The sequence below is a fragment of the Sturnira hondurensis genome, unplaced genomic scaffold (assembly GCF_014824575.4).
Source record: "Sturnira hondurensis isolate 20B ecotype Veracruz unplaced genomic scaffold, ASM1482457v3 Scaffold0002840, whole genome shotgun sequence".
Taxonomy (NCBI): Eukaryota; Metazoa; Chordata; class Mammalia; order Chiroptera; family Phyllostomidae; genus Sturnira; species Sturnira hondurensis.
Genome location: NW_028075471.1, coordinates 20,489,470 through 20,511,800, shown reverse-complemented (window position 1 = coordinate 20,511,800; position 22,331 = coordinate 20,489,470). Strand labels below are relative to the sequence as shown.

The window sequence follows — 22,331 nt, the reverse complement described above, 5'->3', positions numbered from 1 at the left end:
GGACCCAAGTTTCGCGGGCCCGCCCGCCGCGGAGCCGTTACCGCAGCGCGCCGGAAGTGTCCGTGGGCCGGCGTCCGGGCCGCGCCTGCAGAGAGCGAGCGCCCGTCCGGTCGGCGACGCCATGGAGCCCGGAGCAGCCGAGCTGTACGATCAGGCCCTGCTAGGCATCCTGCAGCACGTGGGCAACGTCCAGGACTTCTTGCGCGTACTCTTCGGCTTCCTCTACCGCAAAACCGACTTCTACCGCCTGCTGCGCCACCCTTCTGACCGCATGGGCTTCCCGCCGGGGGCCGCGCAGGCGCTGGTGCTGCAGGTGACGCGCGCCGGGCCGCCGCACCCCGCTTCCCGGAGCCCCTTCCCTGGAGCCCAGACCCGCGCGATCTCGACCCTGTCCCTCCCTGCACCCCTGGCCTCAGGTTCCCCCTGGCGCTTCTCCGGACTGCCTCTGGGCGCCGCGAGTGCCCCGAGACGCTGGTCACGGCGGATCAAGTTGCTCCTCCGCGGGAGTGGGGCTGGCCCTGGGCAGCCTAGTGACTCCGGCCGTGCTTGGGTGTCAGAAGTGGCGCAGCGCCCGCGGCAGTGCCGGGGCTGCGGGTCGTGGATGGAAATCGGACGTGCGCGGCTCCGCGTCGCGGGGTGGAGGTGGCAGGGAGGCGAGGGACTGATGGGTGCAGCCCCCTTGCTTGCGATGTGTTGTTTGAGCGTCTGTCTGGCCGTCCCAGGTTAAGTCGATTGCGTTTTGAGGTCTGGTCCGTGCTCATTGACCAAGCTGTCAGGGTGCCTTGAAAGGTAGCAGGTATTCCCACTCTCAGTGGACGTTTATGTGGTGGCCTCCGCGTGACACTTGTTACAGTCGAGGGGATAAAACATCTCAGAACAGAGAACTGTGCAAGGCCCCTTATGGGACAGGGAAGGGAGTGGGTTTGGAAAGAAGAGGTTTTGTGGGTGGTGGGGTGGCGGTGGGATTGAAAGCAGGTGCTCAGCCTAGCATTGAGCCTGCAGGAGCCTCGGAAGCTAGAAATGCTGGCAACACCTCCTACAGGTCCCAGCACTTTGCAGTTGATGCCTGCCGGGAGAGACAGGTGTGTGGGGTTCAGTTGCCCAAGGCGATAGGGAGGATGGAGTGGGGTCTCAGTGCTGGAGTTTGAGGCTGTTCCTCATCCTGTCACCTGAGTGACACCCCTGGGGGAGGGGTCCCAGCAGGCCCTTGTGGCAGTTTGATATTACGGTGGCAAAAAGTCTGTGTGGTTTTTGCCGTAAAATAAAAGACATGTTTTTCATTTTCATCAATAACTGTATTGATTTGGATATTTTGAGTATGTCTCCTGTGTGGTATAATATTGAGTGTTCTCAATTTAATCGCTGTCAACTTCAACTGGTCTACCTCACCGTGGAGCATCATCCAGTGAGAAATCTCCAGTATGAAACTTCACAAACCACTTCTGACACATTGGGTCAGTCACAGCACCTTCTCTCTGCACTGCACAATTTTTTTTGCAGTTCAGTTGTGTTTTTACCTTTCTTGAAATATTAAAGCATAATGTGCCAAAAATATTGTGCATTTTCTTCCACCTTCGATACTAAAATGGCTCAAAAGTTCACCAATTTTGATAACCTTTTTCTAAATGCGTGCTGATATAACAGCTGTCACAATACAATCTAACAAAGTTGTTTTGAATGAAGTTACAGACATCTAAGTGGTACTAGAGCCATTGTACGGCAGAAACTAAGCGAACTTTTTGGCCAACCCAATACTTGTCCCTGTGAATTAGTTGCTACCGAATTTTATGTGTCAGGTGAGGGTGGCGGCTCAGCAATGTGAGGTAATCCCGCTAAACTCGCCATTTTTGTGATTCCAGCTCTTTCTGTTCCCTGACTTATCCATTCGATAGCAGAGTGGGGATCCTGCACCTAGGGTGATGGTGGCTTGCAGAAGAGAGGAGAAGGGTGCAGCTCCTGACCACCTGGGACGTCCTAGTTACCATGGCGGACGTCACCTTACGTAACCCTAACACACCCCGAAAGGTGGGCCGGTGCCCATGTTTGACAGACGAACCGACAGGTAACTCATTTGTCTGGTGTCGGCTCACAGAGCACCTACTATGTTCCAGGCACCCTTCCAGGTTAAGACTTGGTGACCTGTTGAATGAAGTGGGCAGAGGGAGGGGACGGAGGAGTCAATACCCTCGGGTTTCAGACCTGGGGGATGGAACAGCAGCACTGCATTAACTGCACTGCCCCTGGAGTTCAGGGGAAGAGGCCCAGTTTCGGGGGAGTTGGATTTGAGATCATAGGCAGCGGCCCCTACCCGATCTCACACAATGGTGGGTCACCAGAGTGGTCGTGTGGTCACTCTGAGAGGCGTGCAGAGGCCACACCATTGTGCTATGCACATGAAAGTGACACGCTGTCTGTCAACGGTGCTTCAGTAACAAACAGAAGGTTGATGCAGTCAGACAGAGGGACTTGGTGCTGTATACACCCTGCTCTTTGCCTTGACTTGATGATGGGAGACCCCTTCCTGTGAATGCTGCACTCAAGGTCGGGGCTCAGGATGTCTTCTGGGCAAAGAGGGTTTGGATGGGAGGGTTAGAACCTGAAAGCTGTCCAGAGGGGTTGGGGGCTGGTGTAAGACTCTGCCAACCTTCCCCCTGACTCTGAGGACTTGCAGCCTTAGGCACAACTTGAAGGACCCCTGGGGGAAGGTGCCTTCCTCTCCATGGCCTTTGTGTACACTCAGACAAGAGCCAGCATGGCCTGGCACACTGCTCGTCTCAGGTGGCAGTCCATGTGTCCTGGCGTCTTTGACCAGCCTGTGTAGGAGCCTGGCCAGGAGAGCCTGCTTCGTTTGTCTCTCCCTGAGGTCCTAAGCAGTCCTGGCATGTTACTGTCTGGGAGAAGGTGGCTGGGAGGTCATGGCTGGCACAGCTGCACGGTGCTGCGGTTCTGGAGCAAGAGAGAGGCCAGGTGTCAGGGCTCACTGTGGCAGCTGTTTCTCTGGTGCTCCGAGGGTGAGCTGGGGTGTCAGGAGGACGGGCGGGCTGCCCTGGACCGAGCGTTTGGGTTGGTGCTGTAGTGTTGGAGGGTATGAGGCTGTCAGCAGGCTGTCTGAAATTGAAATGGGTCTGGTTTGTCTCCAGGTTTTGGGACTTTATTTTCCTCTGCTGGTATCTTTCAGTGACTGTGTGGGCCACAGCTTCCAGCTCCCCAGGGTGCAGAGCAGGGGGCACAGGGCCAGGTGGTGTAGCGAGGCTGCTCCCACCCACAGGACTGTGGCCCCAGAAATGGGGTTCCTGAAGGAGGTGGGCCATTCGTGGAAGGTCTGATTCTGGCCCCTCCTTCCAGGAACTGTCTTTAGCTTGCTCTCACCAGAAACTCAAGTTGCACCCCCCCACCCCCACCCCATGGCACAGTGGGTGTGTGCTGCAGCCTGTCCTGCTCGCTGTCACCCTGGGTCAGTCTGTTGGGTGGGGCAGAAGAGCTGTCAGTGGTGTCTGGTTCCTCCTGCATGTCGCAGGCAGGGCCTGGCGTGGGTCGTGGGTCGGGCTGAATTCCCCAGCTGCTGCTGCTACTGCTATGGGGCAGGAAGGTCAGCCGGGTCCCACCTTCCCTCTGCTGCCAGAGTCGTCGGTGCCTTCCCCTCACTCAGTCCTGGGACAGTGTGCTGTTTGCATTGCCGACAAATGGGGCAGAAGGATGGAGGCAGACGGGACCGTGGGTCGTGCCTCCTGAGACGGAGGGCTGGGCTCACTCGAGCCTTGGCTGGTCAGGCGGCACTTCTATGGAGCAGAAGCTCCCCCATTACCGGGCTCTTGCAGCAGCGCAGCTGAGTCCATTGCGTTGCCATCTGCCACAGGGACATTGCTTCTTGGGGCTACTCCTCTGTCTCCTGCTGGATGCTGCTTCGTGTCTGTGGCTCACTGCTGCATCACTGTTTGATTTTAGGTGTTCCAGACCTTTGACCACATGGCCCGTCAGGATGATGAAAAGAGGAGGAAGGAGCTGGAGGCGAAAATGAGGAGAGAGGAGGAGGCAGTGGCGGCAGCAGTGGTGGCGGAGGCGGCGGAGCAGGAGCTGGTCCCTGCCCCAGTGCAGGAGGTGGACGTCAACTCCACCGTAGATGTGGCCGCAGACGTGCTTGTGGAGCCTCCTGGCCAGCCAGACGCTGTGCAGGGGGCGGCCCTGGGCTCCCGGGAGGATGCTGAGCCACCAGGCTCCGACATGGGTGCTGCCCAGGCCTCAAGGGAACCCCCAGCTCCTCCCAAGTGAGACCTGCTTCTTTTTCGCTGGCACGTGGGTGGGTGGTGTGAGGGTGGCTCTCATTGGTGACAGCGGCTGTCCAGCATTTTCTGAGCTCCTTGTGCTTGCGGGATGCTTGGCAGGATGTCGCTCACCCAGGTTGAAGGGCTGTGGTTTGAGCGGTTGACAGATGTATCTGAGAGGATGGCTGGGCAGCACTGCCACATCATGGAGGCTCAGGCAGCAGTTATGGGGCGTGCGAGACCGTGTAACTTGGGAGGGGTGGGTCATGCATATGGTGCTCTAGTGGAGGAAGGGTGCAGTAGGGTCTGGGGTCTGCAGGGGACTGGGCCCAGGGCAGGGATCCCAGGGGACCCCCCACCTGAAGAAGCCTGATTGGCAGGTCCTGGGGCAGCTGCTGGGAGGAGCCCCACAGCTGCACTTGTCCCAGAGCTGCTTGGTGGGCCCTCCTTGCTGAGGACTTTGCCCTGTCTCATGAGGCTCACTGGATTTCTGAGGGATGAGTGTGTGTGGTTGTGCCTGCACAGGACCAGTCCCCACGCTGGCTGTGACCAGTCTTGTCTTCATTAGTTGCCGCAGCCCGAAACCCTCCCCCCTGCCGTGTGGCACCCGTGGGTTCATGCTGCCAGGGGTATTGAGCCTCTGAATTTCAGGCTTTCCCTGTTGTCTCCCCTCTCTGGGGTCCTTTCTTCAGACGCACTCCCACCTGCTACAGTGTTTCCCCCCAACACTCATTGCACAGCTTCCTGCAGGGGGCACTCCCTTGGGCTCCTGGGGCTTCGGTGTCCACCCTCGGATCCCCTCTCTATTGTCCTGTGTTTTCGATGGCTGTTTCACATCCCCATCAGCTTGGTTGTCTCTAGGTTTGCTTGTGATGGCTGAATTGTCTCCTGTTTTGGGCCACGTTTTCCTGCCTCATCACTTGCCTGGTACCTTTATGTTGGATGCTAGACATTGGGAATGTCTGCTTGTGTCCGGATTTCAGTTTTTCCTTTGAGGGCTGTTGAATTCTGTTCTTGCAGGCAGTTCGCTTACTCACTCTTGTAGAAGCCAGTGGTCAAGCCTTGCAGGGGTGTATCTGGAGCCGTTCCCTCCTGGGCTGGTTGTGCCTGCTTTTGAGGCATGGCCTTCGTGGGCACGCCTGAAGCTTCAGTTGCTCCACATGGCTCCTGCAGTCTGGGTGATGGATATGTGGGTGTGCCATGCCCTTGGTGGGCCCGGGGGTACTGTGCAAGGCTGCCTGTGTCCCCCTTTTCCAGGAGCCTTTCCCTAAAATAGACACAAGAATGAAGACTGAGTGTGTACTTCCTCGCTCCTGTTTCATTTATTCCAGCATTACACCAGCAAAATTTTGAAAGAATGCTGAGTTTTCAGTAAGAGAATTGTGAAATGCTTTTGTATAATGTTTTGTTGTTTTTTTATTACTTACTGATTTCTAGTGGGGGAGAGAGTGAGAAAGAAAGAAACAGATCTGTTCCACTTACTGATGCACTCACTGATTGATTCTTGTCTGTGCCCTGACTTGGGATCAAACCCACAACCTTGGTTTGTGGGGATGACGTGCTAACCAACGGAGCTGCCCAGCCACGGCCTCAGAGTACGATTTCATTTATAATAATAATGTGTAGATTTTTACACACAAACCATGTACATGGCATTTGGGGGATGATTTAGGAGATATTTGTAGGATGCTTTAACTTGAGCTGCACCCCCAGCTGCCAGCCCAGGGCGTGAAAAGGACCCCGTGTTGTTGGAGCCCAGAGAATCTGGGCACCCGAGAGGACCTCTGAGGAAGTGCTCCTGCTCAACCGTGGTATGGACAACCCCTGACCTGCGCTCCGGACTGCTGCAGGTGCTGCAATGCACCACACGACCAGCAGGTGTCGCTGTCGCCGATGCGGGGATGCAATGGAAGTCTAGGAAGGCTGGACCCCTCTGGCTTTGGCCTTTATAAATCGAAATGGAATTCTTTACAAAAAGAAGAAGAAAGAAAAATGTAGCACCGAGAGTGGATCATCGCCTGGGTGTTTGGCATGGGTGACGGATGGTGCTGGGGCGCCAGGACGAGGGTGGAATTTCCAGAGCCTTCGGAGAGACTGCGTGAGGCCACACAACTTGCGTCCCAGGGACGATTTCCGTTGCCCTAGAGAAGAACCGCTCTCCGCGCCAGCTGGCTCCTCTCCTCGCTGGAAGACAGTGTCCGCTGCGCAGAGAGTGTTTCAGGTCAAATTCAATCCGAGCAGACGGACCACCACCACACCTAACCCCACACTGTCGCCACTGCCCAGTCCCACCATGTCCCTGGTGTAGCTCATCAGTGATTCAATGTCTAGTTTTCTTGAGATGTCCTGGCTGAGAAATAGCAATGAAGGTTTGTGTAATCTGCACACAAAACTGCAGCAGCGCAGGGCTGGTGGCTCACCCTCTAGTTCTTCTGCGTGGTCTCAGAATAGGTTTGTTCATCAGGTGGGTGTGTGGCCTTGCTGCCTGTGTTTTACTGGCTGGTATAGAGAGTTGGCTGGGTGTTTAGGGCAGAGTCCTGAGATTGTGTAGTGGGCATGAGTGCCCCCTCAAGGCCCCCTAAAGCACAAAAGTATTCTGTAACACTTTTGTGCTTTATACGGTTTTTCACATTTGCCCCTGATTTTCCTGTCATGCGTGCTGTGCTGTATGTGTGGATGAGCAGTGGCAGGGACCTGTCTGCCTGTGGCCATCGTCCCCACACTGCCCCTGTGCTGTGGGTCTGGCTCCGGTGTTGGGTTTGGCCTGGGAGCCGCCCGTGGGTGCTCAGAAAGTCTGCTTTCCAGGAGAATCTGACTGAAGCCAGGACCTCCCGACAACCTTGAGCCAGGACACCCCCCCCCCCACCGCCCCGCTGTGGCTGTCTCATCACCTGGGGATTCCCATGGGAAATGCAATTGGGTTGTCCCCGGTCTGGTGCCATCACCAGGATGCTGCGGGGAGTGTGCTGCTCATGTTTCCTGGAGCATGTGTGTGACTATCTGCCAGCCGGCTTCCCACGCAGGGATTGCTGGGTCACAGGGCCTGGCCATGTCATTCTGGTGGGTGGTGGCCAGGCAGTGACTGACCACCTGGGTGCTGGCCCGCGGCCCCAGCCCATTTCTAGGCTGCTGTTGACTTTCGCCTTGTTGGCTTTGTTCAGAATGCCATTGCTGTTTCTGTTGGGGTCTGAACAGCGGAGTGGGTGTTCCTGTACGTTTTCTTTTCCTCCGTCTGTCCCCATTTATCTCTTTGTTGGCCATTCTTAGTCTGGCCTGCATTTCCCAGGCTTTTCTTGAAAATTAACTTTTTTATGTGAAAATGCTGTTGAAATTTTCATTGGGAATACATTGAGTTTATGTTTTGAATTGGAATTAACACCTTTCCATCTAAGAACAGTGTGTGTCTCATTTGTCCAAGTGCTGTGCGCCATCCTGTGGAGTCCATTGGTTTCGATTGGCATGTCCTGTGCACCAGCTCCCTCTTGGGTGGCTGAGAGTCTCTCCATTGATTTCCTAAGATTTCTGAGAACATGGGCTATTTAGTATTTGTTGTTGTATTTTAGCAACAACAATGTTTAGAAATAAACGATACCCATTTTTACCATTCAGAATCTTACTTATAGCTGAGGTTTTCTCAGCTGCAGCTTCAGCTACACAGCATCCAAGAAGTGGGGAGCTGGGTGGTTGAGCCAGGAAGCTGTCGGGTGCCCAGAGTTCCTGAGATCTGTTTATTTCATGCTCTTTGAAAAGACTTTCCATTGTTAGGTAACCCAGGTCTACCCCCAAAAAGTTACAAAAACAGTACAGAGAATCCTCAGACACCCAACTGCCAGAGTCCCCAGGTGTGAACCTTCTGTGACCACAGTCTGCTGCGGGCCCCATGCCGCCAGAGCCCTTCCTCCTGGGGCAGGCGTGATCCCCATCATTGCTGTGTTAGGGCCAGCTCCTCAGCCTGGTCCCTTATGGAGCTCGCGGAGACCTGGGTTTTTTCTTGGTGGATGGCCTGGCATGTGGTTTGTGCAATGTTTCCTGTGGCCGAAGAATCGCGGCTCCTCCTCAGTAAACTACTGATTGCCTAGTGAGGGGGCACTTTGAGACTCTGTGAACATTTTGTTCCCACTGGTGGGGCCATGTGGGGACGGCTCCTGCTGTGGATGCTGTTTCTGCCCTTTTCTCTGTGTTGCGGAACTTTTTATTCATCAAACCCTGGTCACCTGAAGCAGGACTTGAACATCACTTGTCAAGGATGTTTCACTGTCTGATTTCAGCGGCAGAAGCACAGATCAGGTGGCTTTGGGCCCCCCTCCCACTCCCTGTACCTGTAGCATCCCAGGACCTGCTGGTAAGGCTCCCTCATGTCATTCACCTTGCGAGGGACAGTGTCACCCCAGAATGACAGCTTCTCAGAGAGGCCATCAGGCCAGAACTTGCGAATTGGAAGTGTGATGTAAAGGGTAGTTCTAGAGTGACGGTGGCATGGGGGTGCTGCCACGACTGGGTGGGGCTGTGGCTTTGCTGCCTCGGGGGCCCGGTGTCAGCTGGGTGAGTCACCTGGTGGCCTGTCAAGCAGTCTGGGGCAGGGCACAGTTCTCAGGATGGTCCTTGGCCTGGGCCCATGGCTTATGTGTCACCTCATGCACCTGCTGTGTTAGGCTGCGTCTGGGCTTTGCTCGTGTGGCTGAGTGCTGGGCACCCCTTGGCTGGTAGTACTGGGGTGGGAGTGTGGTTTTTCTCCAGGTTCGTTGCTCAGTTCAGAAGTCTTTTGGGAATTGAAATCGTTTTTCTGATTTTGGATGACTAGGAGTAGAAAACTCAGTTAAAGACCACGAATTCAGCATTCTTCAGTGGACTTATTTATGGAACAGATGACCTACTTTTTGTTTAAAACGTATATCTCATTTTCTTGTACTTGTAGAACATTGGAATGCCTCTTCCACTTATTAAAACAACTGAGATTTAAGACAAGGTCTCACTGTAGTGAAGTTTCATTTTTAGTTCACTAGAAGAGCTTATAGTTGGTGTTGGGGGTGCTTGTGTTGGCTGGCCATGCGACCAGGTTGTTGAAGCTGTCTCACAGCCTGCATTGTCGCCGTCTGGCCCTCCTAGGCATTTATGAGAGGGGCCTTGCCTCATTTATTTTAGTTATAGAGTCATCTGGAGTTTTCACTGTGCTACAAAGTTAATTTCAAAATGTTAAGAGGAAGTTTCCGCTGTGTACTCATCACAAGTGTCTTTTGTTGACGGAGCCTTCCTGACGAGGGTGCACGGTCTCCAGGCGGAGCCGGGCTGGCTATATCGCTGGACTTCCTCTTTGTACTTGGACAAACCCCTGGCATGACTGGTTAGGAGAAGAGACTGCACAGGACACCAAGGTGACCGACCACAAAGGGCATAGTGACCCCCCAAAGTGGAGATTAAAGAATCGGGAGTCGCTATTCTTGGCATAGACGATGCCCTGGGCATCCCCCCACTCCCCACCTCGGGGCAGGAGGAGCTGGGAGGACCAGGGCCACCAGATTGCAGTGACAGCCCAGCATCTTGGAGGAAGCACGAAGACAGCTCACAACCCGGGAGGAGGTATTTGTGAGCTAAAGCCAACGGGCTGCAATCAGGGGCAGTGGCATGGATTTCACAGAAGTGCATTGCTGTGGGCAGTAGACACGGATGCACAGGGGCTGCAACAGGGCTGCCCCAGGCGCTATTCTGTATGTGTCAAACTGGCCAGCTTTGGAGAGCCCACTGGTGCTGTGCACAGCCCACTGCGTTGCTGGACTCCAGTGGGACGGGCGTCCATGGAAACCAGCCGCTCATCTCTTGGGGCAGGGCGCTGCTCCCTGTGGGGCCAGAGCTGGTTGGGTTTCAGAATTAACAAAGAGTTTCCCCTGCTGCCCCACCTTGCATCCCTGGTTCTTGGCACTCTTCCTGCGCCAGACTTTGTCTCCAGTAGGAGAAGTCCCAGAAATCACGGCCTCTCACTGGTCCTCTCACCTGTCCTTTGGCTTGCTATGACTTGCACTGTGTATAGATTCACGGTCCTGCTAATCTTCTAAGGCCCAGTCAGTGTTTCCTGATGGTCCCTCTGCAGCTGCTTTCCATGGCGAAGGCATGTGGCTGCTGCGTCGTCTGTGGCTCACTCTCCATGATGATTTCTCTGCTCCTTTTCATTCTGAAGAGACTGGGAACCTTGTCTGCTGGGATCCCCAGACTCTGGACATGACTGGTGGCCTACTCGTGGTTTTGGGAAGCAGGGGCTGCTCCCTGCAGTCGGTGGGCAGATTGGGGTTGCTGGGTTCGAGACCCCTCCAGTGGCGTCTGCCTGACCCTCCTGCCCTGCACCCCGTGCCCAGAGGCTTCTGCCCAAACTCAGGTTCTGTGTGGCTGGTGCTGCCTGTCTCTGCAGCTGCTCCCTGGTAGTGCAGGAACGTGGCTTCCATAGATGCGCGTGCCTGCAGAACTGGTTTGTTTGTCAACATCCAGGTCGAGCTGTGCTGCGCTCCGCAAAGACACCGCGTCCCCTTCGCTGGGCACCGTGTTCTCCTTGCTGTACTGCACTTGTTTGCCTGGGCCTGGACTCTCCTCGTGGTACACAGTACCTCACTCTGGGGTCTAGGCGGCACTGGCTGCCTGGCCTGGCCCTGTTGGGGCAGCGGCCTCACCAGCGGTTGCCACCAGCCTGTGACACCAGGTGTCAGTGCAGTGACTGATGCCAGGTTTTTGAAAGGAAACGCTGGGTGGCGGTGCTGTGTGCGGGGCGTGGGCAGGCATGCCGAGGGCAGGCATGCCGAGGGCCGCTCTCTGACTTTGGCTCTCCCTCAGGAGGCAGGAGCAGTTCCAGAGGAACCCCGACAGCTACAACGGGGCGGTGCGCGAGAATTACACCTGGTCCCAGGACTACACCGACCTGGAGCTCAAGGTGCCGGTGCCGGCGCACGTGCTGAAGGGCAGGCAGGTAAACTGGGCTCTTCTGGCCAGTGGTCCGGGGCTCGGGCTGTGGGCTGGTCTGAACCCTCGACCCCAGACGCCTGCAACTGCCCGCTCTGCGGGTCCGGGCAGGTGGAAACCCGCCTCCTCCACCAGCCATCCTGTGATCTTCGTGTTCGAAGGGCAGTGTCCTCATGTCCCATAGGAAATGTGAGGAGGGGGTGAGGCTGCTACGGAGGTGGGAGGGCAGGCCCTGGGGCAGAGCAGCCCGAGTCCTGGAGGGGCCAGCAGACCTGCCCTGGGCGGGGAGCCACAGCCAGGGGGGCCACACACCCTCGGTCTGAGGAAGGCCCACAGTTCACCGAACTTGATGGTGGCAGAAAGCAGTGTGCTCAACCCTGCTCAGAGCGCCGCCATGGCGCCCTCGTGTGGCTTGGAGGACTGGCTGCTGCTGATCGTGGACCTCATCGTGGGGATTCCCCTGAAGTCTCAGCCTTCCTGAGCCCTGCAAAGCTAGAGACGCCTCCGCATGTCACTGAGGAGGCCCCAAGGACTAGCTGTCCAGGCGGACGTGGACTTGTCCTGGGCTATGTGCTTCCTAAATGAGGTTGGGCGTGGGTGGCCAGTTTCCTGGGTGGGGGGGGGTCTGCTTCTGAGGTGCATGACCCCTCCCTCTGCAGCTGGCCCTGGCGGCTGCAGGTAGAAGGCCTGAGCACAGGAGATACAGGTAGAGCTGCATGGGGGGGTTCCGGGCTGACTGCTGTGTGAAGTGGCGCCAGCTCCTGCTGGTCTGGGTCCCTGGGTGGTCGCAGCTCTCCCACCTTCCCTGGGGCCCCACTGCAGCCCCCTCACTGTCCCCGTGCACAGGTGTCTGGGTCCAGGTGCCTGGAGGAATGGCTGAGCCTGCGTGTCCGTGGGGCCCACTGACCTGACTTACTCTCTTCTTGCTTCTCCGCTGCCTGGGGGAACCCTCTCTCCCCACTGGTGGTCTTTCCCATGGCATTGTCATTGCACCATGCCCTCCTTTTAGATAGCCATGGTTTCTCCACTTCTCTGTGACATAAGTTTTAGTCGGGCCTCACTTAAAACTACAGGGTGAGTTTATTTTCAGCTCTTGGCTTTTGCTGATCTAAGGGTTTTCCTGAGCTGCCAGCGTTCTCTTTGGACTGGCTTCTTTGCAGCTGTCCCCTGAGGGACCTGTCACAGTGAGCTGTCACCAGTGTTTATTTTTGGTTTTGTCCCTGCACCTACCAGGTGCGGTGTGCTGGTGGCAGGGATGCAGCAGCTTGGGGGTGGGTGCAGCTGCAGCTGGAGGTGCACCTCAGCACCTTGCCCCCATCGTCCCCCCGCAGGTCCCTGTGGGGACAGGCCTGCCTCTCGGTGCCGTAGGGACAGACGAGGGGCGTGCAGTCAGCCTGTCTTTCATCGTCTTGCTGGTAAATCTGAAGAAAAACTCAGGACAAGGCTGTGGTGTTCAGCCTTTGCTTTGTCCCCTTTGCTCTCTTGCCTCAGTGTAGCCATGGCTACTGCAATGCCCGCCAGCCTGACTACAGGCTTACTGGTCTGGGCTTGCAGAGTGTCAGTGCTGGAAGACCCTCCTTGGAGGGTTTCAGCCATACCTCTCACCTCCTGGGGGAGGAGACCCTGGGGCCTGGCCCCACCCCTCTGCTTGGAGACTGGATGACTCTGTGGGGTAGGCGGGTTCATTTTTCTCTTCCCCTTCTTCCTCTGGGACACGTGGGTAGTCCTTGCTGACTGGGGAGGCCCTGGTGCCCGCCCTTGGTGCTCATGGGAATCTTCTGGAATAGCACCCCAACCTCAGGGCATGTCCTGCACGGGGACAAGGTTGCTGGGTACATTGAGGGATGTTTAGGGAGATCCTGTTCTAGGAAGTTTGTAATGGGAAAGGACTACCAGGCTGCACTTTTGCATCTAGAACAGTCTTTTTGGACACAGAAGACAACCCTGTTCCAAAGCACAGAAAGTTTGCAACGCAGGTGCTCACTTCTGCCTCTGCCTTCTGTATGGACCTGCCACACCCGGCCTCGGGCATCATGGAGAGGTTCTGGGGCACAGGCCTTAACCATGCGCCTGCTGTCAGCTATGACTAGGTCATCACGCCCCACCCCCATCCATGGCCCCAGACCCAGGCCCTGTGGAAAAGGCTTTCCTGGGTCAGGTTGAAAACAGCCTTGCAGTTGGGGCTGCATGGACTGTTCCACTGGTCAGGGGACCACAGCTGTTCCCAGTGAAGCTTCTAGAGCTCCGTGTCACATGCACCCTCTGGTGGCTGCCTGCACCAGGACCGGGGCTGCCGAGGGGCAGACGGACTGGCCTGAGCAGGTCCAGTGTTGAGCTCAGTGCTCTGGCCCAGGTTCTTCCGTGGACACTCCCTGCATTTCTGCAGGCTTTGGGTGAGTTTCCAAAGTTCAGGGAAAGTAGGCAGTTGACCATTTTGTATGGTTCTGCTGCTCTTCCCGGGTCCTTCCCTCTGCCACCTGCACTGATATCCCTTTGGGTCAGGAGTTTCTGGTTCATTTGGTTTGTTTTCCTGGAGTTTCTTGATGCCTTTGTTTTTCTCTTGTCAAAATAACCTTGGAGCCACGTAGACCGCCTGCAGTACTGTAGTGTCTGGCAGTCACTGTCTCCCTGAAGATCCTTCTGGATAGCCCCTCCACCCCGGCTGCTGTGGGTGTGGGACGTGCTCGCACATCTGAGGCGTCTGACATGGAGCCACCTCTGCACTTCTGCGTCCCGGGCATCTCAGCCCTCCTGGTCCTCCTCACGTCCCGCCTCACTTTGGTGCGGTGGACATGCGACGGGGAGTGGCTGTGAATGTGCTGTGTGGCGGGGCGTCTGTGCTGGGAAGTGACCGCCACACTGTCAGTGGTGGTTTTTCTCTCGTAGTGAGAACATTTAGGGTCTCTCAGCAGCCTTTGCTCACACAGCGCAGTGTCGGCAGCTCTGGGCTCTGCAGGGGTGTCCGAGCGGGGATGTGCTCCTCTCGTGCCTGGGATTTGTGCCCTGGCCCCTGTGCCCAGGATCCTCTTCTAAGGCAGTTTTCACCCTTAGGACTTTCTTGGAGTGGCCCGTGGTAAACACAGCATGCCGAGTGTCTCAGTGTGTGGTGGCTGTGACCTTTCCCTTGTTCCCTAGTGTGGGTGGGCGTGAAGATTCCAGCATAAATGGTCCCTGGAAAGTTGGGGGCTCCATTCCTTGTCTTGTACCAGGTCACCGGTCTCAGGCACCTGACCATGCAGCTTGGCAGGTAGACTTACTCTCCCTCCATGGGGCTGTTAGGGTCTTCTCAGAAGTGAGGGCTGTGGGCTTCCCTTGTGTTTGTGTGATTCGGCTCCATCTGCTCCTCTGTCTACTCTGCCCAGCGCTCATTGGGCCTTCCCATCCCGAGGCACATTTTTTCTGAGCTCCAGAGATTGTCTTGTCCCCGTCCTGGAACTGGCTTTGTCTGCACCTCATGTCTCTGACTTTGTCTTCCCAGCTCTGTTGAAACTTTTATTTTAGCCACAGCATTTGATTCATAAAAAAAGTGCTCTTTTTCTGGTCTAATTCTATTTTCATCTTTTATTCTGGTTCTGTGCTAGCAACATCTCAGACCTCGCTGAAGACATAAATAGGAAGCGTTTTGGAGAACCCTTCTTTCTAATTAGCCCTGCAGTTGTCCACCCGCTGCACCTGAGTCCATCTGCGTGGTGCTGGCTTCCTGCGATGAGGCCCTCAGTTCCCTGGGTGGTTTCCACTGCGGAGTATGTCCTGCCCCTCCTCTGTGAGGGGGCCAGTGTTGGCAGCATCTCCTCTGAGCCTGGGGTCACACGTGGGACTCAGACCGCTGCCCCTCCCTGCCATGGCCCATAAATAGGTGCCTGTCCCTTCCCCTCCCGGCGGTCCTCCTGCCCCCACGCCTGCTGATCGCTGGTAGAGGTCTGTGTGTGGTGGCTCCCACAGGCGGACCGTCACCGTCCTCACCCTCTTCTTGGGTTCCAGGGTCCCAGGCTCCCGCTCCCCACTCTTGGCTGTGGCTCTTCCTGTATCATCCCTGTTGTCTTCCTGTGTTATGGCATCAGGAGACGGCTGCGGTTGCCAGGGCGACTTTAGGACAGGAACTCCTGGGGTTCCCTGCTGTGTGGTTGCCCCTGGTGCTTCGTGTCAGACAACAGTCTAAGAAACGTGTCCTGAGTGGCCGCCTAGGAGGCCTGTCTGTCTGAGTGAGCAAGCTCCTGGGGGGCAGGATGGACCTGCCTTAACCTGCTGCCCATAGTTGGAGGGCAGGTGGCTCGCAGGGGGTGTGGCTGCAGGCGGCTGGAGTGCAGCTGGCTGTGCTCTCAGCACCGTCGGAGTCAGTTACTCCTCCCAGAGGCTGCGGTGCAGCCCCAGCTTGAGTGGATGTGGTGACACGGTCACTTTGGGTCAGCATGTTTGTCCCCTTATCTCCCTCATGTCAAAGCTCAGGACACGGTCTCCTCGTCTCCACCTGTCATTTGCGGACATTTAATACCATTAGGGGCAGAGTCAGAAGTGACTGACCAGTGTGGACTCTAAGTTGGGAATTCTGTGACTTTGGGGCTCCTTCTCCAGCTTCTGTGAGCCCTTTGCATAGTGACAGGGACAGGAGGGCCGCCAGGAGAGCCCAGATGGAGACAGGAATTCTGGATCTTTTCCTCTTTCTGTTACTGACCTGGTGACCCGCCGCTTGGCTGGGTTCACATGGGGGGGCCCAGAGGAAGGGGTGGAGCTGAGCCCCTGGCCCCCTGCCCTGGTGGAGGCTGGGCCGAGCCTCAGAGGCAGCCAGCAGCGTGCAGGAGGAGCTGTCAGGCCAGCGGCCCTCCTAGCAGGTGTCCAGGCAGCAGGACGGGAGGTGAGTCACCTCACCATCACCCACCATGGGGTTCGTCCCTGTGAAAGCAGGGACTGTGAAGAGAGAGCTGTCCCTGCGTCCCCTTCCCCACGTCCCCTTCCTCTCGCCTGCAGGTCTTGTTCTTACCGGGGGTGATTGCACTCCAGCTGTTCAGGTGTCGGTCAGTTGCTGAGATTATCTCGTGCAGGATCCCAGTGACCCAAGGATGTCTGGCGTCTTGCTCTATGGTCCCTGTCAGTCTTGGGTGGCTGGTCTGGTCTGCACACAGGAAATGCTTCTCTCTCCATGCAGGTCTCGGTGGCCCTCAGCAGCAGCTCCATCCGGGTGGCCGTGCTGGAAGGCCAAGGGGAGCGGGTTCTCATGGAGGGCAAGTTCACCCACAAGGTTAACACCGAGAGCTCCCTGTGGAGCCTGGAGCCTGGCAAATGTGTGCTGGTGAGTGTGGTGCGGCACCTGAGTCCACGCCCGGCCCCGGGAGCTGCAGGGTCTGGGTGTCCCTGATTTGGTCCCTCACTGGGGACATGTGGGGTCATGCACCTGGATGACCTGAGGCTCATGAGCACGTTGCTTTGATGTGTAGAGACCTGGTGGTTTGTGATAAGGAGTGGCACCCACTCCCTCAGCCTCTGGCAGTAGAGGGTGCTGGTGTTGTCGAGGAGGCCAGGCCTGGCTCTGGTCCTCACTGGTGCTGGGCAGGGCCCCCCATCCTTGGTCGGTTGGTCCCAAGCACCTCACTCAGTGCCAGGTCCCGGGGTGAGTCAGGAGGAAAAGGGCCCCAAGTGTCTGCACCAGACCTTGGGACCAGTGTGGGGGCTTTAGGGACAGGGTGTTTGCAGATGTGGTGAGGGTCCTGGGACGGAGAAGTCATCCTGGGTCGTGCAGTGGTGGGTGTCCTCAGAGGGAGGAAGAGGGAGAGTTGTGGCAGCAGAGAAGACACAGACTCGGGAGGAGCGAAGTGATGTCGGAGCAGGGAGGGGGGACTTGGGGCTACACTTGCGTCCCCTGGAACCTTTGGAGGCCGCCAAAAAGACGTCTGAAGCCCTATGTGCCTCTGAGCTCTGCAGTGGTGGTTCTGGGACAGCAGGGCCTGTGGGGACAAGACGGTGGCGGCTCCAGGGAGCCCGTGCCCTCCCAGCACCCGATTGAGGCCGCCCGCCCCCCAGGCACCCGCCTCCGGAGCTGAGGACCTGCGTCAGCCCGCCAGGCAGGGGGTGGCAGCTAAAACCAATGACAGTTTCTGCCTCCCTCCCTCCCACACATGGGAATGTTAACAAGGCTGCTTGGTTCCCAGGCGCCTGCTTGGTCACAGAGCCGCCCAGGCCGTACTCACCCAGGGCCCTGCGTCAGCATCCTGGTGCCCCTCCATGCGGGCCACCAGCCTCACTGCCCTGGGTGCTGCGGGATGCCCGGCCATTTGGTGTGTTTGCCGGCCTGGCCCAAGCCGTCCCCCTGGGCGGTGCCGTGGGGCTGGTTGGGGGGTGCTTTTCCTGACCGGTGGGTGAGTCGTATACAGTGGTCAAGGAGCTGGAGAGGTCCGTCCAGGGATTAGCAGGTCAGGGTGCTGGGCATCGGGGTCCCAGCAGGCAGGAGCAGGAACGGTTATGGCAGGGGTGTGGGTGGCACACAGGGATGCTGTGGCTGGTGGGGACATGGTGTGGGTGTCGGGCAGCCCGGAGCTCATGGGAGCGTCCTCTCAGGCCAGAGTGGGCTGGGTGCTGGGGTCTAGGGGTGTGAGTAGAGACAGAATGGTGCCCTCTGCAAAGACCTGGGGACAGGGAGACCTGTCCAGGGACCCAGAGCCTGGACGGCAGCCCCGTGCCCACACTGAGCGGTCTGCCCTGTGGCAGGTGAGCCTGAACAAGGTGGGCGAGTACTGGTGGAGCGCCGTGCTGGAGGGAGAGGAGCAGATCGACATCGAGCAGATCAACAAGGAGCGCTCCATGGCCACGGTGGACGAGGAGGAGCATGCCGTGCTGGACAGGCTCACCTTTGACTACCGCCAGAAGCTGCAGGGGAAGCCGCAGAGCCACGAGCTGGTATGGTGGCGAGGCCATGTGCGTGGGGGGTGGAGGCGGTGGGGAACCTTGCTGTGGGGCACGGCCACTCCCTGGGTCCTGACTGCAGCAGCTTCAGTCTGGTCAGTTGGTCAGCTGGTCACTGCTCAAACACAGAGCTTGGGTGGCAGGGCAGAGACATGGTCATCCACACAGACCTGGTCACAGTGCGCATGTCCCAGCTGTGCACGAGCCGGAGGGAGGGTGCCAGACCCAACCTGGTCGCAGGGCCAGTGGCAGGAAGTCCTTCTAACCCCTTCTAACCCCTTCTTAGTCACCCAGGAGGGAGATGCCTGCCTGGCCCAAGGCTGTGGGGAGGTAGCAGGAAGTTGGCACACAGCCAGGGGGCAGAGGAAAGGAAGAGTTAGATGGGCACAGTTGTCCCCTCATCCACAGGGACCCTGAGGACCCCGAGGGTTCAGGACCCTGAGTGGGTGCCTGGGACCACGGGCAGTGCCAAGCTTCCTTCTCTGCTGCTTTCTCCCCCATGGGCCCCTCCCGCTGAAGGTGTGCTTTCTGGGTCTGCACCTGCGCCCCCATCCCTGAACACCAGCCTCACTGCCCTTGCACTTGGGTGTCAGGAAGGGCCGTCTGGATGGCCTGGACCAGAGCACTATGGTGCTGTCACCGTCGGTCTGACACCCGAGAAGACTGCTGAGTCACTAAAGTGCAGCTGTGCCCACAGCAGGGGGACGCAGGACGGGGGCCGGGTCCAGTCCTCAGCAGGATGAAGCTGGGTGTTGAGAGGTCTCTTCACGCTCCTCAGAGCAGCACTCAGTCTCAGACACACGGGCTCTTTACTCATGGACTGGCCCACTTACGTTTTCAGACTGCAGTCAGTGATGGGCGGCAGACCATAGGTCATGAGGTCGTGGGTCATGGATGTCTGCATGTCTCCCTCCTGCTCTGACAACTCCGAGTGGGTTTGGGGGGAAGGGTTGCTTTTCTCAGGCCCGAGTAGCTGCCAGGTCCCTCCTGAGCAGTGCAGGAGGTGGCCGCAGTCCATTGTGCACGGGTGTCCAACTCAGGCCCCTCCCCCAGCGCCGTTCATGTTCTTGGGGTCCTGTGGGCCTCCAGGGCCCTGATTGCTTCGGGGAGTGCCCAGGGCCCCCTGCCATGGCCTATTGGTTTATCTGTTCATCTGTCTGCCGTGTCCTCACCTCACACAGGCGGGGCGGGGCTGCCTAGGTCGGACTCTGCAGCACCTGAAGACACGTGAGCTCACTGGCGGCTTGGCAGCAGGGGTGGGGCTGCACCCAGAGCTGGTCTGGTCTCTGTCCTCCCTCCGAGGGTCTGGCTGTGACCTGCTGAGGCTGACGGTGGGGCAGGCCTGAGACCACCCATCAGGGAGGGTCGTGGCATCTGCCCGGCCGTGTCTGTGGATGGTGTCCCCTGGCTCTCAGTGCCGAGCTCTCCTCTCTCTCTCTGGGGCAATAGTTCTCACCCAGGCACCCTGTGGCCACTGGATGTGGAGCCACCCGATGGCTGGGCCAATGGGCTAGGCCTCATGCTGCTGTTGGGGTGCTGCTGTCCCCACCCAGAGGTGGGCAGACCTTGAGTTGTGAGGCCACGTGGGGAGCAGGAGCAGCAGGGTCCCCAATGACGGGCCTAGGAACAGATGACCCGTCGGGAAGGATGTGATAATGAGCCTGGGAGGGGCTGCTGTGGTTGGGGGGCAGGGACCCTGAAGACATGCTGTGTGTTGGCCACAAGCTGATCTGAGGGGACACACAGGAGCCCAGGGCTGGCCATGCATGAGGCAGGACCCAGGGTAACCCCTTGCTCATCCAGCCTGCTCTTGGGTGGCCAGGTTTTGCAGCCCAGGGTCCTTTGCTAGAGATGGTACAGGGTGGGCGTCTCGGGCTGTGGTTACTCAGGTGGAATCCAGAGTCCATGGGAAGCCCAGGAGGGTGGCAAGAGCTGGGGGAACAAGGGTGCAGGGGGACAGACAACCCCCTGCACTGTCAGGGAATTGCCGTGGCTGGGACTGGTCTGTCCCTGCAGTGGGCATGCCCCTGACCCGTGTGCACTGTGTCCATGATGTCCTGTGGCCCTGACACCTCTGCATTTCTTGTGGTCACAAGTGAGGGGAGGTGGCCCCAGCTCATTCTTCATAGGGAGATGCCTCCCTCTCAGACACAGTGTCCCACAGTCCCCCAGCCCAGGCCACATGGCCTGGCCTGTTACCACCCTGGACACTGGCCTCCTGGATGGGCTGAATTGTGGCCTAGGTCACCCCGGGTTATCTGAGGGTGCAGTTTTTGATGCCACCAGCCGCTTCCCTCAGAAAAAGGAGCAGGGACCTCCTGCACCTCAGTCTGCCCCTTGGGTGACAGCCTTTAGGCCCCCGTCATTGGGACAGACTTCAGGTGACAGGCAGCCCCAACTCTGGGAGGACAGCCCCAGGGGCGCGAGCCGAGTGTGGGGGGCATGGCCTCGTGGAGGGTGCAGCCACCTTGTGGGTCCTCTGGAGGCAACAGCAGAGTGCATCCTGCTGGGGCGCATGTGTGCCTGGAGGCTGAGGCTAACCCCCTGTCTGTTTTCTGTTGTAGAAAGTCCACGAGATGCTGAAGAAGGGGTGGGACGCAGAAGGCTCTCCCTTCCGCGGCCAGAGGTTCGACCCGGCCATGTTCAACATCTCCCCGGGGGCCGTGCAGTTCTAGAGCCCAGGAGAGGCCACCCTGGCCAGGCCCCTCCTGTGGGGGACTTGCAGCCCCCTGGCCCCACCCTGCCCTGCATCTCAAGACTGTTCCAGAGCAGGGAGGGGCTGCACCAAGGGGGATGCTGGCCAGCATGGGACTTCCCCATGGGTAGCACCGGCCCTGCTGGCCTCCTACTCCCCCCTTGCTCGCCGCTGACCTGTAGCTCTGCTTGTTCTTCTTGTGCTGGGGGAGGCGGGTGTGGGCTAAGTGGATGTGCAGGCTGGGCCGAGCAGTTTGGGGAGCACCCAGCCTCCCTCTCTGGGCACATTCAACGCAGTCCCGTCCACTTGCTTGTGAGTGACTGCTGCCTCGGTGCCAGGACCGCATCCCCACTGTTGGTTCTAGTTGCTGGGAGAAAGCCCTGTGGCTGCCTGCATGGCAGGACCTCTGACCAGGCTACCCTGTTCCACTTGACCCGGCACTCTCCTCCAATGGGACTCCATTCTCGCCCACATGAGCCACGCCGGCCCCTCGGGACCAGACGTGTCAGCAGTTCTGCTCCCAGTGCGCTCTGGACCGAGCCCATCACCAGGACGTGGTCCCACAAACGAACTGGGAAACAGGGAACCTGTTGGGAGGTGGTCCTTCCAGAGACTTCCTTCTCAGTGGTGTGCGTGCACGGGAGCTCATTTGTCGCTGCTGCTTCTGCTCGAAGAGTGTCTCCCTGGGGGCCTGGGGACCTGGGGGCCTGTGATGCCATCGTGGGGGCATAGATGCCAGCTGGGGGCTGCGCCACCTGGGGGTGAGAGCCTTGACTGTGACTGTCCCCGCAGCTGGTCCTGGGCCTGCTGAGACCCCACCAGAGGCCTCTAGGTCTTGTGTCGCCTGCGTGACAGCCACTCTCCACGAGTCCATCTCCATGTCCTTCATATCTCCCCTGCCCCCCTGGGGGTCTTGGAGTGACCAGGTGGGGTGTGGTGCCTGCGTCTCAGTGGCTAAGGAGGCTGGAAGCCAGGACTCTGGCCAGCCGTCTTTGGCCTCATTTCATTTTGGCATCGCGTCTCTACCCACCCCTTCAGGCTGTGATGGCGTCTGGGTGGTGCCGGTCCCACGAGGCTGATGGCAGCAGGTCATCTGGTGGGCAACCTCTGCCCCTCACTGCCCTGGACTTGCTGCTCCTGCCTGTTTTCTCTCTGCAGACGGGGTTGCAGCAGATGGGCCGCTGACTCACGGCGTGGCCCAGGACAGGAAGCCACCGTCCACAGCGTGGGGCTGCAATAAATCTGTATTTAAGCACTTGGCGTCTGCGTGACTTTGCTCCCAAGACTGGTCTCCTTGTGCCCACCCCTAGTGGCAGTGGCCCCCCCAGGGGCCTGGCCAGCCCTGTGTCCTGCACCCTACTCGGTGCAGCTGTCTGCTTGGTCCTTCCCATCTGCAGCCAGGATGGTTACAGGTTGTCCTGCACATCCCAGGGGTCATGCTCTGTGGGCATTCCTTCATAAGCATCTGGTTAACAACTGAAGATGCTCCCAGGGCCTGATGTGAGGGGGGGAGAGGCCCCCACAGTGTGCAGTGGGGG

General features: G+C 58.2%; 1 protein-coding gene across 1 annotated transcript; it reads left to right on the top strand.

Annotated features, from left to right (window-relative positions):
• The first annotated feature begins 8 nt into the window (after positions 1–8).
• Positions 9–22,048, top strand: NUDCD3 (NudC domain containing 3). The gene is made up of 6 exons (XM_037041012.1): positions 9–313; positions 3,946–4,265; positions 11,079–11,211; positions 16,348–16,491; positions 17,904–18,092; positions 20,663–22,048. The coding sequence occupies exons 1-6, from the start codon at positions 122–124 to the stop codon at positions 20,771–20,773; spliced, it is 1,089 nt and encodes a 362-aa protein (XP_036896907.1). The 5' UTR covers positions 9–121; the 3' UTR covers positions 20,774–22,048.
• Positions 22,049–22,331: the final 283 nt, after the last annotated feature.

Bases quoted from the DNA above. Each gene is read 5' to 3' on its own strand.
- NUDCD3 (XM_037041012.1), top strand. From the start codon at position 122: ATGGAGCCCGGAGCAGCCGAGCTGTACGATCAGGCCCTGCTAGGCATC. The intron at 4,266-11,078 runs GTGAGACCTGCT...GCTCTCCCTCAG, and splicing joins GAACCCCCAGCTCCTCCCAA to GAGGCAGGAGCAGTTCCAGA. The intron at 18,093-20,662 runs GTATGGTGGCGA...TTTCTGTTGTAG, and splicing joins AGCCGCAGAGCCACGAGCTG to AAAGTCCACGAGATGCTGAA.